This window comes from Panulirus ornatus, chromosome 28, assembly GCF_036320965.1.
Source record: "Panulirus ornatus isolate Po-2019 chromosome 28, ASM3632096v1, whole genome shotgun sequence".
Taxonomy (NCBI): Eukaryota; Metazoa; Arthropoda; class Malacostraca; order Decapoda; family Palinuridae; genus Panulirus; species Panulirus ornatus.
Window position 1 is genome coordinate 20467020 of NC_092251.1, and position 21853 is coordinate 20488872.

Genomic DNA, 21853 nt, shown 5'->3' on the forward strand with positions numbered 1-21853 from the left:
TTGACAGCTTCACAGCGAACAGAGATGTAGTAGCTAACTACTGCACGGATAACAGAGGAGTAGTTAACAGTTGTACGGGTAACAGGGAGGTGGCTAACAGCAGTAAAGATAACCGAGGAAGTTTAACAGCTGTATAGGTCGCAGAGTAGTTAACAGCTTAACGGGTTAACAAAAGAAGTTGACAGTGCTGTTAAAGAGCTGATCAGGTTATACAGGAGATGCTAAGAGCTCAATAGGTTACAAAGAAGAAGCCAAAACTGTACAAGTAACAGAGAAGAAGCCAAAACTGTACAAGCAACAGAGAAGAAGCTAAACCTCTGAAGGTAACAGAGAAGCCAAAAGCTGAACAAATAAGGGAGAAGGCAAGAGCCTGTAGAGGTAACAGAGGAGAAGCCAAAAAGCTTCACAGGTAACAGAGAAGAAGCAAAGATTTATAAAAAGCAACAGACGAGAAGTCAAAAGCTCTACAGGTAATATAGAAGAGGTCAAGAGCTGGCCAAGTAACAGAGATGAGGTCTAAAGTTCTACAGGCAACAGAGATGAGGTCTAGAGTTCTACAGGCAACAGAGATGAGGTCTAGAGTTCTACAGGCAACAGAGATGAGGTCTAGAGTTCTAAAGGCAACAGAGATGAGGTCTAGAGTTCTAAAGGCAACAGAGATGAGGTCTAGAGTTCTAAAGGCAACAGAGATGAGGTCTAGAGTTCTAAAGGCAACAGAGATGAGGTCTACAGTTCTATAAGCAACAGAGATGAGGTCTAGAGCTGTACATGTAACAGAGACTTTCAACACAGTAGAGAGACGACAGAAGCATTATGCACGTGAAGCCATATGTTACTGTGTGTTTACCTTCAGTCGGGGATTGAACAGCAACCTGTATTTGCATTTGGACATCTTCTGAAAATTGTGGAGATTTGAGTGAGCATGTGTCGCCTCCAGCGGGAGACAAGTATAATGTCATTTTATTTCTCTGATAAGTGATTTATGTTCATCCATGGAAGCTGTATATTCACATTAGTTTCAAAAAAAGTTATTTTTTTTGTAGATATATCTATATATCATGTAATTTTGTTCTGTTTGATTGATTTATGAATTGTTTTTTTTGGTATTTCACTGAAAAAAGGAAATTTTTTTATTCAGATCCTGTGAAAGGAAAAGATTAATTAGAGAAAAAAAAAATAATAATAATCCATAACCTGAAATGGAATTGATTAGCGAACCTTAAAACATAACGATAGAACAACACTGAAAGAACACCATATACTCCAAAAATAACAGCGGAAGCACAACATAAAATGATAGAAAAAAAAAGTCAAAAGCTTAGCACAGAAATATTAGAGCGGCTTAAGTACACGGTCATCTCTCGTGACGAGTGTAAACTGAGAGGAAGACTGTGTCGAGTGGCTGCTGATAATGGTGTTATCTGCCTTGGAAGACCCTGGCGCCAAGTCAAATAATTTATGTACATATCACGCAGACTTCGACATGTTCAGAAATGCTGATAAACTGATAATCATATATATACATACATCTATATATATATATATATATATATATATATATATATATATATATATATATATATATATATATATATATATATATATATGACGTTAAAGGCAGAATAAAAAGGCGTTGATAATTTTGTAGTGTGTTATGCATATGTTAGGTAATATTCTATGGTAAAGAAGAGGAGGAAATTGCATGGGCAAATTAAATAAAAAGGCAAACTGTCAATGGAAATAAAGAGAGTCAATTGGGATTAATTGGAGGGTGAGTATATATTAGGAGCAGTGACAGACTCCTCCTTGGGGAGCAGTATAGTACTCCTGCAGGATGTCTAACCTTGGACGAAGACAGGAGGTTGTTTGGGTAGGGGAGGAAGCTTGATCATTTGGGTAGTTTCTATTTCCTCAGTCCGCTTCTGTATGTGTTTCTTTGGCAGGCCAAAGGTGAATTTACCTTCAACATCGCGATCCTCATATTCCTCGAACTCCTCCTCTTCGGGTTCCATTGACTTTATTTTGAAGCTTTCTTCCACATCTTCCCCAACCTCAAACACAGGTTCTTTCCTGAGTCTTACACCTACCTCGACCTCATCCTCATCCTCAACCCTATACTTCTTCTTCTTCTTCGGCAGTTTCACTTGGAAGGATTCCTTAATCTCTTCGGGAGATTTCGGTCCAGTGTCAGTCTCATCAATGATATGTTTCTTTATTATTACCGTCTGGTCATCCTCATGTGTCGTTACCAAAGACCTCCTGGGTTTCCTCCTCTGGAACTGGATGACTTCCTCAGCGACTTCGCTGTCGTCAGTCACGAACTTCTGCAAGACCACCACGTCTTCCAGCTCCTCGTAGACAATCTCGGGTTCTTCGTCTGACTCCTGGATCACCATCTTAGACTCAATGGTTTCCTCCGTAACAGAGTACTTCTTCTTCGGTCTCTTCATCTTTATTTCCACATCTTCGGTCGTCTCCTCATGAGTGAAGTCCTTTGGCTTCGTTAACTTCATCTCAACCTCTTCGGATATCTCTTGCTTCTCCCTGACGAACGGCTTCGGTTTTCTCTTTATAACGACGTCTTCTCTTACCTCGCTTGGTCCCTCGTCTGTCGGCTCCTCCTCTGGCCTCCTCAGGGTAAATTCTTCACTAATCTCCTCAGTCACGAATGACTTCTTGGCCTTAGGTCTCCTCCTGATGCTGACCTCTTCCGTAACCTCCTCTGGTTCGGGGGCCTCTTTCTTAATCGTGACCTCTTCGTAAACATCTTCCGTGGGTTCCTCGGGCTTCTTCTTCGGTCTTCTGACTCTGAACTCCTCGGTCACCTCCTCAACAGGCTGATCCTTCTCCTTCGGTTTCTGCAAGGTGACTTCTGTGGTTTCTTCTTCCTGGGTAGTGACTCTTCTCCTGGGCTTCCTCTGATCTGAACAGTTTCTGCAGTTTCCTCTACTATTTCCTCAGTTGGCTCCTCCTCCTCCTCCTCCTTCTTGACCACCGTGATCTCCTCAGTCACTTCCTCCTTTCTATATTCGGGTCTCTTCCTCGGCTTGAGCTGCACCTGTACATCTTCGGTAATCTCCTCAGTCACCTGTTCGGGAACTTCTTTTCGTTTTATGGTCACTTCTTCCGTGACGTCTTCGAACTTCTCCTGAGGCTCGGGCTTTGGCTTCATTGTGATACGCACATCCTCAGTGATTTCCTCCACTCTGTCCTCACGTTTCCTGGAAATCGTCACTTCCTCAGACACTTCTTCGTATTTTGGTTCACGTTTCTTTTTGGGTCTGAGTTTGAACTGTACTTCCTCAGTAACGTCTTCCTCGACCGTCTCTTCTGGTCTCTTGATGGTGACTTCCTCGGTGACTTCTTCAGTTTTGAATTCAGGTTTCTTCTTTGGCTTCATCTTGATCTTAACCTCCTCAGTAACTTCTTCAACAACCTTCTCCTCTGGTTTCTTCAAAGTCACTTCCTCGCTGACCTCTTCAACAACCTTCTGTTTTGGCTTCCTCAGTGTCACCTCCTCCGTGACTTCTTCAACCGCCTTCTCCTCTGGCTTCCTGATTGTGACTTCCTCAGTAACTTCTTCGGTCTTGAATTCAGGTTTCTTCTTTGGCTTCCTCTTAATCTGAACTTCTTCGGTTACTTCTTCAACCTCTTCTTCTGGTTTCTTGATTGTGAATTCCTCAGTAACTTCTTCGGTCTTAAATTCGGGTTTCTTCTTTGGCTTCATCTTAATCTGAACTTCCTCAGTAACTTCTTCAACAACTTTCTCCTCTGGTTTCTTGAGAGTTACTTCCTCAGTAACTTCCTCAGTAACCTTTTTCTTTGGTTTCTTGATGGTTACCTGTTCAGACACTTCTTCTATAACCTTCTCCTCCGGTTTCTCCGGTTTCTTAATAGTGACTTCCTCAGTAACCTCCTCTGTTTTGAATTCAGGTTTCTTCTTTGGTTTTCTCTTAATTTGTACTTCCTCAGTAGCTTCTTCCTCGACTCTCTCCTCAGGTTTCTTAATTGTGACTTCCTCAGTAACTTCCTCTATCTTGGGTTCAGGTTTCTTCTTTGGCTTCATTTTGATCTGAACTTCCTCAGTGACTTCTTCTTCAACTTTCTCTTCTGGTTTCTTGACTATGAATTCCTCAGTGATCTCCTCTGCTTTGGGCTCAGGTTTCTTTTTCGGTCTCTTTATTTGCACTTCCTCGGTCACTTCTTCCACCTTTTCTTCTGGTTTCTTAATTGTGACTTCCTCAGTAACCTCTTCTATCTTAGGTTCAGGTTTCTTCTTTGGCTTCCTCTTTATCGAAACTTCCTCAGTGACTTCCTCTTCAACTTCCTCCACAGGTTTCTTGAGTGTGACTTCCTCAGTAACTTCCTCTTTCTTAGGCTCAGGTTTCTTCTTTGGTTTCATTTTGATCTTAACTTCCTCAGTGACTTCTTCTTCAACTTCCTCCACAGGTTTCTTAAGTGTGACTTCCTCAGTAACTTCTTCCTTCTTAGGCTCAGGTTTCTTCTTTGGTTTCATTTTGATCTGAACTTCCTCAGTCACTTCTTCTTCAACTTCCTCTACAGGTTTCTTAAGCGTGACTTCCTCAGTAACTTCCTCTTTCTTAGGCTCAGGTTTCTTCTTTGGTTTCATTTTGATCTTAACTTCCTCGGTGACTTCTTCTTCAACTTCCTCCACAGGTTTCTTAAGTGTGACTTCCTCAGTAACTTCTTCCTTCTTAGGCTCAGGTTTCTTCTTTGGTTTCATTTTGATCTGAACTTCCTCAGTCACTTCTTCTTCAACTTCCTCCACAGGTTTCTTAAGTGTGACTTCCTCAGTAACTTCCTCTTTCTTGGGTTCAGGTTTCTTTTTTGGTTTCATTTTGATCTGAACTTCCTCAGTCACTTCTTCTTCAACTTCCTCCACAGGTTTCTTAAGTGTGACTTCCTCAGTAACTTCCTCTTTCTTGGGTTCAGGTTTCTTCTTTGGTTTCATTTTGATCTGAACTTCCTCAGTGACTTCTTCTTCAACTTCCTCCACAGGTTTCTTAAGTGTGACTTCCTCAGTAACTTCCTCTTTCTTAGGTTCAGGCTTTTTCTTTGGCTTTTTGATCAGTACTTCCTCAGTCACTTCTTCCACCTCTTCTGGTTTCTTAATCGTGACTTCTTCTGAAACCTCTTCTTCCTTCACTTCCTTCTTCTTCTTGGGTTTTAGTTTGATCTTTTCTTCAACAACCTCTTCTTCAACAACCTTTTTCTCCACTTTCTTTGGAACTTCTTCATCCGATTCTTCGACAACTTCCACGACCTTCTTTTCCTTTGTTGGTCCTCTCAGGACAATAACATCTTCTTGATCTGCACGCTTGAGGTCTTCCGTTACAGTAACCTTGGCCTTATCCTCAACCCTTTTGGTCTCGGGGATTGTATCTGGTGCTAGCTCTGGGGCCACTTCCAGGACCTGAAGAGAGTCTTTTCTTGATAGAGTAACATTTGCTTTTTCACTGACTTGTTTTGGACTAACCATTTCCTGAGTCTGTCCTTCGATCTGGACTTCGCTAACTGAAAGTGATTCCTGAGGACTAACAACAGGATGAGCTGTTTCAGACTTTGGTTTCATGTCTTTGATTTGTCCTGGAGCATCTTTCACTGAGATCTCTTCCACAGATATGGAATCTCTTGGTGATAGAATGGATCTTGCAGTTTCTGATCTGGGTTTCTGTTCGGTTAAGTCCTTCGGGGTCTCCTTTACCGTTATTTCCTCGATGGTAACCGACTGGTGAGGCGAAATTACTGAAGAAGCTTTTTCAGTGTCGAGTTTCAAATCCTTCATGGTTCCAGGTTCATCCTTCACCAACACCTCTTGAACCGAAATGGATTCTTGCTCAGAAAAGACTGATACTGCCTTCTCAGTTTTTGGTTTTTTATCCTCTATATCTTTAGGAACTTCCTTTACTGATACTTCCTCAACAGTAAGTGATTTGTGTGGAGAAATCACAGACCTTGCTTGCTCTGTCCTTGGTTTTGCTTCCTCCATTGCCCCTGGAGCCTCCTTCACCGATATTTCCTGGACAGAAATGGACTCCTGTTCAGACAGAATTGATGTTGCCTTCTCCGTCTTCGGCTTCTTATCACTTATGTCCGTCGGTTCTTCCTTCACAGATACCTCTTGGACAGTGAGTGACTGTTGTTCAGAGATAATTGATGTTGCTTGTTCTGTTTTGGGTTTAGCATCCTTCACTGACCCGGGGGCTTCTTTCACGGAAATCTCTTGGACAGTAATGGATTCCTGAGGAGAGAGTATAGAGGTTGCGTGATCTGTCCTTGGCTTTTTGTCACTTATATCACCTGAGGTTTCCTTCACCGTAACCTCCTCAACAGTAAGGGACTGGTGGGGAGATATGATGGATGTGGCTTGTTCTGTCTTTGGCTTGGCATCTTTCATCGATCCAGGAGATTCCTTCACGGATATTTCTTGGACAGAGATGGATTCCTGTTCAGACAAGATGGAAGTTGCTTTCTCAGTCTTTGGTTTCACTTCACTTATATCCACTGGAGCTTCCTTCACCGATACCTCTTGAACAGTAAGTGACTGATGCTCAGATATACTAGATGTTGCTTGATCTGTTTTCAGCTTCAAGTCTTTCATTGATCCAGGCGCTTCCTTCACCGATATTTCCTGGACGGAAATGGACTCTTGTTCAGAGAATATAGAAGTTGCCTTATCAGTCTTTGGTTTTTTGTCAGTCAAATCTGCCGACGCTCCCTTCACAGAGACTTCCTGTACAGTTAGTGACACATGAGGAGAGATAATGGATGTTGCTTGTTCTGTTTTAGGCTTAGCATCTTTCACTGATCCAGGAGCTTCTTTCACTGAAATCTCCTGGACAGAAATGGATTCCTGTTCAGACAAGATTGAAGTTGCTTTCTCGGTCTTGGGCTTTTTGTCAGTTATCTCTGTCGGGGCTTCCTTCGCTGTCACCTCTTGAACAGTGAGTGACTGGTGTTCAGAAATGATAGATGTAGCTTGCTCTGTTTTGGGCTTCACATCTTTCACTGACCCTGGCGCTTCCTTCACCGAGATCTCTTGAACAGCAATGGACTCTTGTTCAGACAAGATAGAAGTTGCTTTTCTCTGTCTTAGGCTTTTTATCCGTCAAATCTGTAGGTGTTTCCTTCACAGATACTTCCTGTACAGAGAGAGACTCATGAGGAGATATACTAGATGTTGCTTGTTCTGTCTTCAGCTTCAAATCTTTCATTGATCCAGGCGCTTCCTTCACCGATATTTCCTGGACGGAAATGGACTCTTGTTCAGACAATATAGAAGTTGCCTTATCAGTCTTTGGTTTTTTGTCAGTCAAATCTGCCGACGCTCCCTTCACAGAGACTTCCTGTACAGTAAGCGATTCATGCGGGGAAATGACTGATGTTGCTTGTTCTGTTCTAGGCTTTGCATCTTTCACAGATCCAGGAGCTTCCTTCACGGATATCTCCTGGACGGATATGGATTCCTGTTCTGACAATATGGAGGTTGCCTTCTCTGTTTTTGGTTTCTTTTCACTTATATCCACTGGAGCTTCCTTCACCGATACCTCTTGAACAGTAAGTGACTGATGCTCAGATATACTAGATGTTGCTTGATCTGTTTTCAGCTTCAAGTCTTTCATTGATCCAGGCGCTTCCTTCACCGATACTTCCTGGACGGAAATGGACTCTTGTTCAGAGAATATAGAAGTTGCCTTATCAGTTCTGGGTTTCTTGTCAGTCAAATCTGCCGACGCTCCCTTCACAGAGACTTCTTGTACAGTTAGTGACACATGAGGAGAGATAATGGATGTTGCTTGTTCTGTTTTAGGCTTAGCATCTTTCACTGATCCAGGAGCTTCTTTCACTGAAATCTCCTGGACAGAAATGGATTCCTGTTCAGACAAGATTGAAGTTGCTTTCTCGGTCTTAGGTTTTTTGTCAGCTATCTCTGTCGGGGCTTCCTTCGCTGTCACCTCTTGAACAGTGAGTGACTGGTGTTCAGAAATGATAGATGTAGCTTGCTCTGTTTTGGGCTTCACATCTTTCACTGACCCTGGCGCTTCCTTCACCGAGATCTCTTGAACAGCAATGGACTCTTGTTCAGACAAGATAGAAGTTGCTTTCTCTGTCTTAGGCTTTTTCTCAGATATATCCGTCGGCGTTTCTTTCACCGATACCTCTTGGACAGAGAGAGACTCATGAGGAGATATTACAGACACAGCTTGTTCCGTCTTAGGCTTTGCATCTTTCACCGATCCAGGAGCTTCCTTCACGGAGATTTCCTGGACAGAAATGGATTCTTGCTCAGAGAGTATGGAGGTCGCCTTTTCAGTCTTTGGTTTCTTGTCAGTCAAATCTGCCGACGCTCCCTTCACAGAGACTTCCTGTACTGTGAGTGACACATGAGGAGAAATGATCGACGTTGCTTGTTCTGTCTTTGGCTTTGCATCTTTCATTGACCCTGGAGCTTCTTTCACTGAGACTTCCTGGACCGATATGGATTCCTGTTCAGACAAGATTGAAGTTGCTTTCTCGGTCTTTGGTTTCTTATCAGTTACATCTCCCGGAGATTCCTTCACTGATACCTCTTGGACAGTAAGTGATTGATGTGGAGAAAGAATAGATGTTGCTTGTTCCGTCTTGGGCTTAACTTCTTTTATTGACCCAGGTGCTTCTTTCACCGACACCTCTTGAACAGCGATGGATTCCTGTTGCGAAAGTATTGAAACCGCCTTCTCAGTCTTTGGTTTCTTGTCACTTATATCGGCCGAAGCTCCCTTGACAGTAACTTCTTGAACAGTTAGTGACTGATGTGGGGAAATGATCGACGTTGCTTGCTCCGTCTTCGGCCTAGCTTGCTCTACGGAACCAGGAGCTTCTTTTACTGATACTTCTTGAACAGCAATGGATTCCTGTTCGGACAAGATTGAAGTCGCCTTTTCTGATTTGGGTTTCTTGTCCCGCAAGTCTGTCGGAGTCTCCTTTACAGATACTTCCTGAATGGACAGGGATTCATGAGGGGAAATGGTGGATGTTGCTTGCTCAGTCTTTGGCTTTATGTCCTTCACAGACCCAGGAGCTTCTTTAACAGAAATTTCTTGAACAGAAATGGACTCCTGTTCAGACAAGATTGATGTTGCTTTCTCGGTCTTTGGCTTCGTGTCGCTTATGTCTGTTGGTGCTTCCTTCACAGATACTTCTTGTACAGTAAGTGATTCGTGTGGAGAGATTACGGATGTCGCCTGTTCAGTCTTAGGCTTTGCATCTTTCACTGACCCTGGGGCTTCCTTAACTGACACTTCTTGGACGGAGATTGACATTTGTTCAGACAGTATCGAAGTCGCCTTCTCAGTGTGTGGCTTTTTGTCGCTTATATCTGTAGGAGCTTCCTTAACAGATACCTCTTGAACTGTGAGTGACTCGTGTGGTGAGATGACAGATGTCGCCTGTTCCGTTTTGGGCTTTGCATCTTTCACTGATCCAGGAGCTTCCTTCACCGATACCTCTTGAACAGATATTGATTCTTGTTCAGATAATATTGAAGTTGCTTTCTCCGTCTTTGGCTTTCGATCCTTAATGTCTCCTGAAGACTCCTTGACAGAAACCTCCTGAACAGTAAGTGATTCATGAGGAGAAATGATAGATGTGGCTTGTTCTGTCTTAGGCTTTGCATCCTTCACCGAGCCAGGGGCTTCCTTCACCGACACTTCATGCACTGATATAGATTCCTGTTCAGATAATATCGAAGTGGCTTTGCCTGTTTGAGGCTTTTTATCACTTATTTCTGCCGAGTCTCCCTTTATTGTGACCTCTTGGACGGTAAGGGACTGATGAGGAGATATGATAGATGTGGCCTGCTCAGTCTTTGGTTTCATATCCTTCATGGATCCTGGAGCTTCTTTCACCGATATTTCTTGGACAGAAATGGACTCCTGCTCAGACAGAATCGAAGTAGCCTTCTCAGTCTTTGGCTTTTTGTCACTTATATCTGATGGCACTTCCTTGACAGAAACTTCCTCAACAGTAAGTGATTCGTGTGGAGAAATGATAGATGTTGCTTGTTCTCTCTTGGGCTTCGCATCTTTTATTGACCCAGGAGCCTCCTTGACTGACACCTCTTGAACAGAAATTGATTCTTGTTCAGAGAATATCGAGGTTGCTTTCTCCGTCTTTGGTTTTCTGTCGCTGATATCTTCTGGAGATTCTTTAACGGACACTTCCTGTACCGTTAGTGATTCGTGCGGAGAAATGATAGACGTTGCTTGTTCTGTCCTCGGCTTCGCATCCTTGACCGAGCCGGGGGCCTCTTTGACTGACACTTCATGGACGGATATAGATTCCTGCTCGGATAAAATGGACGTTGCCTTCTCTTCTTTCGGTCTTCTGTCGCTTATGTCTGCCGAAGCTCCCTTTACCGTCACCTCCTGAACTGTAAGGGACTGATGTGGAGAAATGATCGACGTTGCTTGTTCTGTTTTTGGTTTTGCTTCATCCACCGATCCAGGAGCCTCTTTCACAGACACTTCCTGGACTGCAATGGACTCCCGTTGAGACAGAATTGAAGTTGCCTTTTCTGTCTTGGGCTTTTTGTCCCGTATGTCCTCTGGAGTCTCCTTGACAGACACCTCCTGGACAGTAAGCGATTCGTGTGGAGAAATGATAGATGTTGCTTGTTCTGTCTTTGGCTTGATGTCTTTGACCGATCCAGGAGCCTCCTTGACTGATACTTCTTGGACAGAAATGGACTCTTGTTCGGAGAAGATCGAACTTGCCTTTTCTGACTTTGGCTTCTTATCTCTCAAGTCCGTCGGAACTTCTTTCACCGTTACTTCTTGAACAGTCAGAGACTCGTGTGGAGTTATGATAGAGGTGGCTTGTTCAGTCTTTGGCTTATCCTCTTTCACAGAACCAGGAGCTTCTTTCACAGATACCTCCTGGACGAAGATGGATTCCTGTTGAGACAAGACTGATGTTGCCTTATCTGTTTTTGGCTTTGAATCGCTTATGTCTGACGGGGATTCCCTCACCGAGACCTCCTGAACGGTAAGTGACTCGTGAGGAGAAAGCACGGATGTTGCTTGCTCTGTCTTGGGCTTCCTATCTTTCACTTGACCAGGAGCTTCTTTCACCGATACCTCATGAACTGAAATGGATTCCTGTTGGGACAGAATTGAAGTTGCCTTCTCTGTCTTCGGTTTTCTGTCAGCGATATCTGATGGAGCTTCCTTGACTGAAACCTCTTGAACAGTAAGAGACTCGTGTGGGGAAATAACAGACGTTGCTTGTTCTGTCTTTGGCTTTGCATCTTTGACTGAGCCAGGTGCTTCCTTCACCGATATTTCCTGGACAGAGACAGACTCCTGTTCGGAGAGAATAGAGGTCGCTTTTTCAGTCTTAGGCTTCTTATCCGTTATATCCTTCGAGGCCTCCTTTACCGTAACCTCTTGAACAGTGAGTGATTCGTGTGTCGAGATGATAGATGTGGCTTGTTCAGATTTCGGCCTCGTATCCTTCACCGAGCCGGGGGCTTCCTTTACGGACACCTCCTGCACAGCGATGGACTCCTGAGGAGACAGGACTGAGGTAGCCTGTTCTGTTTTCGGCTTGGCATCTTTAATGTTTCCTGGAGCTTCTTTCACACTTATCTCTTGGATAGTAAGCGATTCATGTGGGGAAATTATGGATGATGCCGTCTCTGTCTTCGGCTTTGTGTCTTTCACTGACCCCGGAGCTTCCTTGATGGACACTTCTTGAACGGAGATAGACTCCCGTTCAGAAAGTATTGATGTTGCCGTCTCTGTCTTCGGTTTCTTTTCGCTAATATCTTTTGGAGTTTCCTTTACAGTTACTTCTTGAACAGTTAGTGATTCATACGGGGAAATTATAGATGTTGCTTGTCCCGTCTTTGGCTTTATGTCATCCACTGATCCAGGACTCTCCTTCACAGATATCTCCTCAACTGCTATAGATTCTTGCGGTGTTAGAATAGACTTAGCTTGTTCTGTTTTTGGCTTGTGATCCTTTATGTCCAGTGGAGACTCCTTTACACTCACCTCTTGTACAGTTATGGAATCCTGTTGAGGAAGAATTGTGTCGGCCCTTTCTTCCTTATGCTTTGAAATACGCACATTATCAGTGGACTCCTGGACTTGAGTCTGCGAAACACTGATAGATTCAGTTGGTTTGACAACGATGCTTGCGTATTCTTCTTTTGTCTTTACCTTTTCGACAGTGTGTGGAGTCTCTTCGGCTGAGACCTCTGATATCTGGATCGTCTCCCTTGTGTCTGGTAGGAGCATATTAGCGGTCTCAGTTCTTCTCTTTTCCTGAGGAACAATGTGAGGAACTTCGTCCGCTGTCACCTCAGAAATAGTGACGACTTCCCTATGATCTATAGTGGTCTTTGCCGAATGCGTCTTCTCTGGCTTGTACTCAGGCATTTGTACTGGCATCAACTGGCTTGATATTTCAGACACGGACACTGAAGTCTGATTAAGAAGTGTCTGCATGGCTTTCTCTTCCTTGGGTTTCATATGTGAAAGATCACCTGCATGTGCTTCAACTCTAGTCTCCTGGACAGAAATAGATTCCTGTTGGGGCATCACCTTCTTGGCTTTGTCACCTTTTGGTTTAGACTTTGGAAGGTCTTTAGGCACTTCATGCACTTTGACTTCCTCGACAACAAAAGACTCTTTCTGAGAAAGCACTTTCTGTGCTCTTTCCTGGGACGGAGTCCTTTGCTTGGCTGCCTTCGGGGCTTCTTCAGGTCGTACTTCCGAAACTATAACCGACTCCCTTTGAGAGAAAACAGTTTTAGCTTTGTCCTCAGAAGGTTTACGGTGCTGAACAAATCCTGGAGCCTCAGCTGTTGATGTTTCAGACACAATGACATGTGTCTGATTAGACACCACTGGTTTTGCTCTTTCCTGAGATGGCCTTCTTTCTTTGAGAGTAACCGGTTTTTCCTCTGTCTTCACTTCAGAGATCATGACAGATTCGCGTTTAGAAACATGAGTGGTAGCCTTCTCTTCGGTGGGACGTTTGATCTTAATCTCACCAGAACTTTCATGAACTTTAGTTTCTTCAATAGAAGCACACTGTTGTGGTGTTGCGATGGGTTCCGCCTTCTCCATCTTTGGTTTACTACGCTTAGTTTCCTCATAGTTTTCAGCTACCGTTACGGAGGAGACGGTGAATGTTTCATGAGGTTTAACTACGGGCGTGGCCTTACCTTCAACCCTCTTCTCTTTAAGATCTACTGGAAGTTCATCTGATTTGACTTCTGATACAGTAATATGTTCCCTTTGGTCAAGGACTGCAGAAGCCGTTAGTTCGGCTGTCTTATCGAACTTAAGAGACGATGAGGATTCACGCAAATCAGCTTCTTCAACATGAATACTTTGTTGAGTTATATGACTTGGTTGAGCAACCGCATGAGTAGGTTTGGTGACCTCATCCATTGACTCTGTCTGATTAAGAACGGAAACTTGCATAACAGAGATAGTTTCTTGTGTATCTAGAAGAGGGTGGGCTTGCTTAGTCTGTGGGGTGTACTTGATTGCTTCTTCGGTTACGGTCTCAACTATAGTCTCCTGAGTGCCAGAGACATGTGTAGCTTGTTCCATTACAACCTTACCGGTTGCATGTACAGGTTGTTCCGGCCTTAATATGCCTGGAAGTATATCAGGTTGCTGTTGAGTTATTTGTTTGGATGTGTGTGGGGTGAAGTGAAGTTTAGCGTGGGTGGTAGTGGGCATGTCGAGTGTAGGGATACTGCCTTCCTGCTCTGCAACGTCAGGATGGCCAACATTCGCCAGGTGGAGAGGGGTAATGACTGGTTTGGCTTCCACACTGTGCACGTACGGTTTATCCGCGACGTAATTTTGCTCTTTGGTTTCTGCACTAACTTCCGACACTGACAACGACTGCATTTCCTCGACAGTTGGCTGTGCTTTCATACTTTCTTGCTTTTTCTCGATCAAAATATTTCCTGCTTCGCTAACATCGTGCTGCAGCACTTCCGCTGCTTGTTGCGCGTTTACGATAAAGTTTGCAGTCTTCTCTAAGACTTTTTCAGCCTCAGCTAATTTCTGAAGACTGTCTGAAAGCTCTATATTTGTAGAGACTGCCACTACGTGTCCTGGAATTCTGTGTGATTCACCTACCGAAAGTTTGGGTGCGATCGTCTCGAACCCGCTCTCAGATTCATGAACCCGAACTTCCTGTACTTGCACTGTATCCTGTGGGATAACTTGACTCTTGGCTTTACTTTTCAGTGTTTCCTTTTCTTCGCGGTCGGTAATGGGCGATTCAGGGCGAGTTTCAGTGACCACGACGGGCTCGTGGCCAGGGGTCTGTAACTCTTTCGGCGCAACGGGAACTGGTTTTGAATCGCGATATTCCTCTTCTTTCAGGTGAATCATGGCTTCACTAACAGCTGCCGCGCGATGGGGTACGTGGCTAGACTCTGCTTTTTCCTCAGAGGCTTTATCGATGGATAGTTTATGCACACTCGAGTCTGCTGTTACTTCAGATACTGTCACTGGATGCAAGGGTTGTGTCATGTCAGACTTCAGCGTAACTGTTGCCGGTTTTTCCATCTGCAATATTCCTTCCTTATCTTTCGCCTGTGTTTCTGATACGGACACTGCCTTCTGGGGTATGATATTAGGCTTGGCCTGAGCGTCCTCTGGCTTCGTACCTTTAAAATCTTTCACTGGGGATTCTGCTCTAGTCTCACTGACCTGAATGGAAGTCTTGCCACTTTCATATTCCACGTTAGCAAGATCTTCTGCTGGCTTCACCTGCTTGTATATGCCTTCTTTCTCACTCACTCTAACATCTGAGGCGGAGGCAATTTGATGAGCGAAAAGCGATACGGACGCTGACTCCGACGGTTCGAGCTTTTCCGCCGCCATATCTGTAGTACTGGATTCAATGCGCGTTTCTTGCACAATCAACGGTATGTTCGGAGGCTGCGTTTGACTCGGTAATGAGATTGTCGAAAACTTGCTCGATTTATGAATTCCTTCCTTCTCATGCAGGACTACTTCTGAGACCATCGCAGTTTTAGATGGAATGAGCGAACTTGTTCCTTCAGTCTTCGGCGCCGGGGCTACAAAGAGCTCTTCGGTTTCAGACTGCGGGAGAGTTTCTGAAACTGTGATGGCTTCGCCTGTACTGATGCTACCTTCGGCCTTTTGAGTTTCAGGTTTTTCTTCCTTATGCCATCCTTCCCGCTCATTTATCAAAACACCTGACGACAGCGCCACCTTTGTAGCGTGGGTTAGTTCAATCTTCGCACTTTCCATGGTAGGTGCCGATTCTGGAGCGACTTTACCTGTAGATTCCTCACTTTCTATCTCGGTTACAAGAAGCGGTTCCAGCCCTCCATTTATCTTTGACTGCAACTGCAGCAACAAAGGCTTTGATTCAACAAACGAACCCTCTTTCTCGTGTGCATCAGTTTCGTGGATGGATACTGCTTTCTTTTCCTCAAATCCTGTGGTTGCTTCTTTGGTAGTTGGCTTTTCTGGGACTGGCATATCTTTGACGGATGACGATGCACATACCTCTTCAGTTACGATGGATTTCATACCCTCAACGAAATCGGTTTTGGCTTTAGTCAGAGGCAGCTCCTCAGGCTTATAGATTCCCTCGCCCTGTTCGGCGTGAACTTCGATGACAGAAGGTGCTTGGTAACCTTTGAAGTCTACTGATGCTATTTCTACCTCGGGAGCAGGAAGCTTGAAGTCTTCCGTGCTGTCCTGAATAGTGTTTTGTGTTATGTGAAGAGGAATATGGCCAGGAATCTGTTCTTCTGTCGCTTTGTGGGGATACCTAGGTATCTCTTTGAATTCTTCCTCCTTGAAGTTCACTGAGACCTCGGAAACCCTCACGGATTTCTGTGGGATCATTGACGCACTAGCCATGTCCTGAGACGGCTTCTTTTCTTTCAGGTCCCTTATTGGAGACTGAGCCTTGGTTTCACTGACTTCAAGAGAGTGTTCACTGCATTCAACCCTTCCTTCTAGCTTCACATCTGCTGCCTTGACGGGTTGGAAGTCCTTCTCCTTTTGATGAGTCTGAGATTCCATAACTTCCAAAGCTTTTTGTGTAATAAAGCTTGACCTTGCTGTGCTAGTAAGCAGTGCAGGTTTACTTAGGGCATCAACGGGTGACTGAACCTCAGTATCTGCAACCATTAGGGAATGGTAGGCAGTGATATCTAACCCATCAGCAAATGCTTCCATCGGGCGTTTAATCTTCAAAGGTGCCTCACTCTCTCGAACTTCTGAAGACGAAACAACTATGGGAGTATTCTTTGAGTGAATAATCTGGGCATGCTCTTGCATTGTTTTCTCTTTCGATAATTCACGGACAGGTGAAACGGCTTTGACCTCAGACACAGCCAGAGCTTCTCTTTTCCCTTCCATCTCCGTTGCATGAGCTTCAAATGGCTTGTCTGCTTGGTATTCTTTGAATGTGTCGTGTTGCTGAGTTTCCATAACATTCAGTGGCATGTTTTCCATGATAGATTTTCTGGCTACTTGTTCCTTATCTACACGAGCCTTCCATGAAGTGGCATCTTCCTGCACATCGTGACCCTGGACTGTAAGAGCCTCCAAAGTCTGGACTTCCGACGGTTTCCCTTGTTGTTGCAACATGGCAGGTTGAGTGAAAGTGTCCTCCTTGTCTGCTTTGAAGGTTTCGGAAACTTGTATATGCTTCATTTCTTGGACATTTGGCTGAGCCTTTTCAAAGGAATCCTTATATTTCTCCCATTGGACACTGTCTTCCTCCACCTTTGGCTCGGCTATGATCACAGCTTGAGACTCTTTGGTTACAGTTGTTTGTGTTGTGGTAGCTGTCACGGGGGCCTTTGATTTATACTGTTCTTCACTGTCATGAACCAGTATTTCCTGCGTCTCAGCGGCGTTCTGCCCAATAAGACCGCATCTGATATTCCCGTAAACATGTTCCATCTTCTTCAGATCAGCCGTGCTCTCATGAGCCAGTTGTTCTGTGACTTCTAAGATGTGTTTTGCTTCTTGATTCAGCATAACGGCCTTCTGCGTTGACTTCACCAAATCCGACAGTTGAGAAAGAGACTCTTCACTTCGATGATCAGTTGTGGTCAGAGCTTCGATTGGCTCCAATTTTCCAATGGCCTTTTGCACGTCTGTTTTTTCTGTCTCAAACTGAGTACCTCCTTCTTTAGCATATACTTCAGAGACTGAAATAGAATCATGTTCCATTACCATAAGCATATGCTGAGCCAAATCTGCTGTTGCTCTTTGTGGCTTCTTCAAAGGAGATGGCTGCTCCTCTGAAAGTCTCTCAGTAACCGTAACAGAATCCCTCAAGTCCTTTGTAACAGATGCTTTAGCTTCTTCCGTTTTGTCTTCTTGTAAAACAGCACAACTGTCAACAGTTTTTGTGTCGGTTACTTGAATTGGTTCTGAATGGACTAATTTGGGCTTGATGCTTTCTGTTCTCAAAGGTATCTTCTCACCTTGTCTCCAAGGAGTTGGTCTCTCCTCAGGTATACTTTCGGTGACTGTTACAGAATCTTGAAGCTCTTCAGTAACTCTAGCTTTCACCTCTTTATCCTTCTCTGTCTTAAGGGTTACGTATGTTTCTCCTGTCTTTGTATCAGTGACCTGAAGTGACTCTGAATGAACTAATTCAGGTTTGATACTTTGCGTTCTGAATGGTACCTTCTCGCCTTCTCGCCAAGGCGTTGGTCGCTCCTCAGCAATCTTTTCAGTTACTGTTATGGAATCTTGTAGCCCTTCTCTAACTGTAGCCTTCACCTGTTCACCCTTTTCTGTCTTAAGGGTTACATATGTATCCTCTACTTTCGTATCGGTGACTTGAAGGGACACAGAGGGAACTAATTCAGGCTTGATTTTCTCAGTTCTGAATGGCACCTTTTCACCTTGGCGCCAAGGTGTTGGCTGTTCCTCTGCCAACTTTTCAGTTACTGTAACAGAGTCTTTAAGCTCTTCAGTGACTCTAGCCTTCACTTCTTTTTCCTTTTCTGTCTTCAGGGTCACATATGAATCCTCTACCTTCGTATCGGTGACTTGAAGTGGTTCTGAAGGAACTAACTTAGGCTCAATGCTTTCCGTTCTGAAAGGTACTTTCTCACCCTGTCGCCAAGGTGTTGGTCGTTCTTCTGCCAACTTTTCAGTTACTGTAACAGAGTCTTTAAGCTCTTCAGTGACTCTAGCCTTCACTTCTTTTTCCTTTTCTGTCTTCAGGGTCACATATGAATCCTCTACCTTCGTATCGGTGACTTGAAGTGGTTCTGAAGGAACTAACTTAGGCTCAATGCTTTCAGTTCTGAAAGGTACTTTCTCACCCTGTCGCCAAGGTGTTGGTCGTTCTTCTGCCAACTTTTCAGTTACTGTAACAGAGTCTTTAAGCTCTTCTGTGACTTTAGCCTTCACTTCTTTTTCCTTTTCTGTCTTCAGGGTCACATATGAATCCTCTACCTTCGTATCAGTGACCTGAAGTGGTTCTGAGGGAACTAACTTGGGCTCAATGCTTTCAGTTCTGAAAGGTACTTTCTCACCCTGTCGCCAAGGTGTTGGTCGTTCTTCTGCCAACTTTTCAGTTACTGTAACAGAGTCTTTAAGCTCTTCTGTGACTTTAGCCTTCACTTCTTTTTCCTTTTCTGTCTTCAGGGTCACATATGAATCCTCTACCTTCGTATCAGTGACCTGAAGCGGTTCTGAGGGAACTAACTTGGGCTCAATGCTTTCAGTTCTGAAAGGTACTTTCTCACCCTGTCGCCAAGGTGTTGGTCGTTCTTCTGCCAACTTTTCAGTTACTGTAACAGAGTCTTTAAGCTCTTCTGTGACTCTAGCCTTCACTTCTTTTTCCTTTTCTGTCTTCAGGGTCACATATGAATCCTCTACCTTCGTATCGGTGACTTGAAGTGGTTCTGAAGGAACTAACTTGGGCTCAATGCTTTCAGTTCTGAAAGGTACTTTCTCACCCTGTCGCCAAGGTGTTGGTCGTTCTTCTGCCAACTTTTCAGTTACTGTAACAGAGTCTTTAAGCTCTTCTGTGACTTTAGCCTTCACTTCTTTTTCCTTTTCTGTCTTCAGGGTCACATATGAATCCTCTACCTTCGTATCAGTGACCTGAAGTGGTTCTGAGGGAACTAACTTGGGCTCAATGCTTTCAGTTCTGAAAGGTACTTTCTCACCCTGTCGCCAAGGTGTTGGTCGTTCTTCTGCCAACTTTTCAGTTACTGTAACAGAGTCTTTAAGCTCTTCTGTGACTCTAGCCTTCACTTCTTTTTCCTTTTCTGTCTTCAGGGTCACATATGAATCCTCTACCTTCGTATCGGTGACTTGAAGTGGTTCTGAAGGAACTAACTTAGGCTCAATGCTTTCAGTTCTGAAAGGTACTTTCTCACCCTGTCGCCAAGGTGTTGGTCGTTCTTCTGCCAACTTTTCAGTTACTGTAACAGAGTCTTTAAGCTCTTCAGTGACTCTAGCCTTCACTTCTTTTTCCTTTTCTGTCTTCAGGGTCACATATGAATCCTCTACCTTCGTATCGGTGACTTGAAGTGGTTCTGAAGGAACTAACTTAGGCTCAATGCTTTCAGTTCTGAAAGGTACTTTCTCACCCTGTCGCCAAGGTGTTGGTCGTTCTTCTGCCAACTTTTCAGTTACTGTAACAGAGTCTTTAAGCTCTTCTGTGACTTTAGCCTTCACTTCCTTTTCCTTTTCTGTCTTCAGGGTCACATATGAATCCTCTACCTTCGTATCAGTAACCTGAAGTGGTTCTGAGGGAACTAACTTGGGCTCAATGCTTTCAGTTCTGAAAGGTACTTTCTCACCCTGTCGCCAAGGTGTTGGTCGTTCTTCTGCCAACTTTTCAGTTACTGTAACAGAGTCTTTAAGCTCTTCTGTGACTTTAGCCTTCACTTCTTTTTCCTTTTCTGTCTTCAGGGTCACATATGAATCCTCAACCTTCGTGTCAGTGACCTGAAGTGGTTCTGAAGGAACTAACTTAGGCTCAATGCTTTCAGTTCTGAAAGGTACTTTCTCACCCTGTCGCCAAGGTGTTGGTCGTTCTTCTGCCAACTTTTCAGTTACTGTAACAGAGTCTTTAAGCTCTTCTGTGACTTTAGCCTTCACTTCTTTTTCCTTTTCTGTCTTCAGGGTCACATATGAATCCTCTACCTTCGTATCAGTGACCTGAAGTGGTTCTGAGGGAACTAACTTGGGCTCAATGCTTTCAGTTCTGAAAGGTACTTTCTCACCCTGTCGCCAAGGTGTTGGTCGTTCTTCTGCCAACTTTTCAGTTACTGTAACAGAGTCTTTAAGCTCTTCTGTGACTTTAGCCTTCACTTCTTTTTCCTTTTCTGTCTTCAGGGTCACATATGAATCCTCTACCTTCGTATCAGTGACCTGAAGTGGTTCTGAAGGAACTAACTTGGGCTCAATGCTTTCAGTTCTGAATGGTACTTTCTCACCCTGTCGCCAAGGTGTTGGTCGTTCTTCTGCCAACTTTTCAGTTACTGTAACAGAGTCTTTAAGCTCTTCTGTGACTCTAGCCTTCACTTCTTTTTCCTTTTCTGTCTTCAGGGTCACATATGAATCCTCTACCTTCGTATCAGTGACCTGAAGTGGTTCTGAAGGAACTAACTTGGGCTCAATGCTTTCCGTTCTGAAAGGTACTTTCTCACCCTGTCGCCAAGGTGTTGGTCGTTCCTCTGCTAACTTTTCAGTTACTGTAACAGAGTCTTTAAGCTCTTCAGTGACTCTAGCCTTCACTTGTTTTTCCTTTTCTGTCTTCAGGGTCACATATGAATCCTCTACCTTCGTATCGGTGACTTGAAGTGGTTCTGAAGGAACTAACTTGGGCTCAATGCTTTCAGTTCTGAATGGTACTTTCTCACCCTTGCGCCAAGGTGTTGGCCGTTCCTCTGCCAACTTTTCAGTTACTGTAACAGAGTCTTTAAGCTCTTCAGTAACTGTGGCTTTGACTTCTTCTTCCTTTTCAGGTTTCAGAGTAGTAAACGAATCTTCAACTTTAGTGTCAGTGACTTGTATCGATTCGGACGCGACAACATCTGGCGTAATACTGATCTGTTTCTTCAAGTGAACCTTCTCTTCCTTAACCCAAGGCGTTGGTTGCTCTTGTACATGACTTTCCGTTATGGTTAAAGAGTCTTTGAAGTCATCAGACATTACAGGCTTTGCTTGCTCCTTCCTTGGTTCACTCTTTTCTAAGAGCGATGTTTCTTCCAGTGACATTATCATGGTGTCGCTCTTTTCTTTAGATGGAGCTGGAATGGTCTCTTTGGAAATAACCTCAGATTCTGTGGATGTCATGGAAGGCACAAGAGTAGGTGTTATTTTTTCGTCTTCATGAGTGTCGTGTTTGTGTACAGAAACGTGTTCCTGGGTAACACTGGACACATGGACAACAGGTTGGACAGCTGTTGAAGAGATGACCATTAGGTTTGTGGAATCGCTTGGTGTCAGATATGTTTGGGCCAGTGTCGATGGTGCATCAGTGGGGTGTAATTCATCGCCTACCTTAATACGACGGATATCCTGCCTCTCCTCGTCATCTTCCTCTACTTGAATGGTGCGAGATTTGAATACAGACTCTGAAGGAGACGGACCCACAAACGTTAGAGTCTCAGTAACAGAAGCTCTTTCATACTCAACTTTTGATTGTACGGCTTTACATTCGACAACCTGAGGAAGAGGCTTGAGAACACACTCGGGGAACATTTCGAGAAGATCCTTCTCCTCCTCTTTAACTACATCATGACCTGTGGGCAGCACGGGAACAATCTCTACATCCTGTGGCTTTG

General features: G+C 44.1%; 1 protein-coding gene across 1 annotated transcript in view; it reads right to left on the minus strand.

Moving 5' to 3' along the window:
* The window catches only part of LOC139757884 (uncharacterized), a 237614-nt gene that overhangs the window by 12212 nt on the left and 203549 nt on the right, over positions 1–21853 (minus strand). The window contains 4 exon segments of the mRNA XM_071678806.1: positions 848–895; positions 1844–2920; positions 2923–7105; positions 7107–21349. Coding sequence (XP_071534907.1) covers positions 848–895; positions 1844–2920; positions 2923–7105; positions 7107–21349 — 19551 coding nt within the window.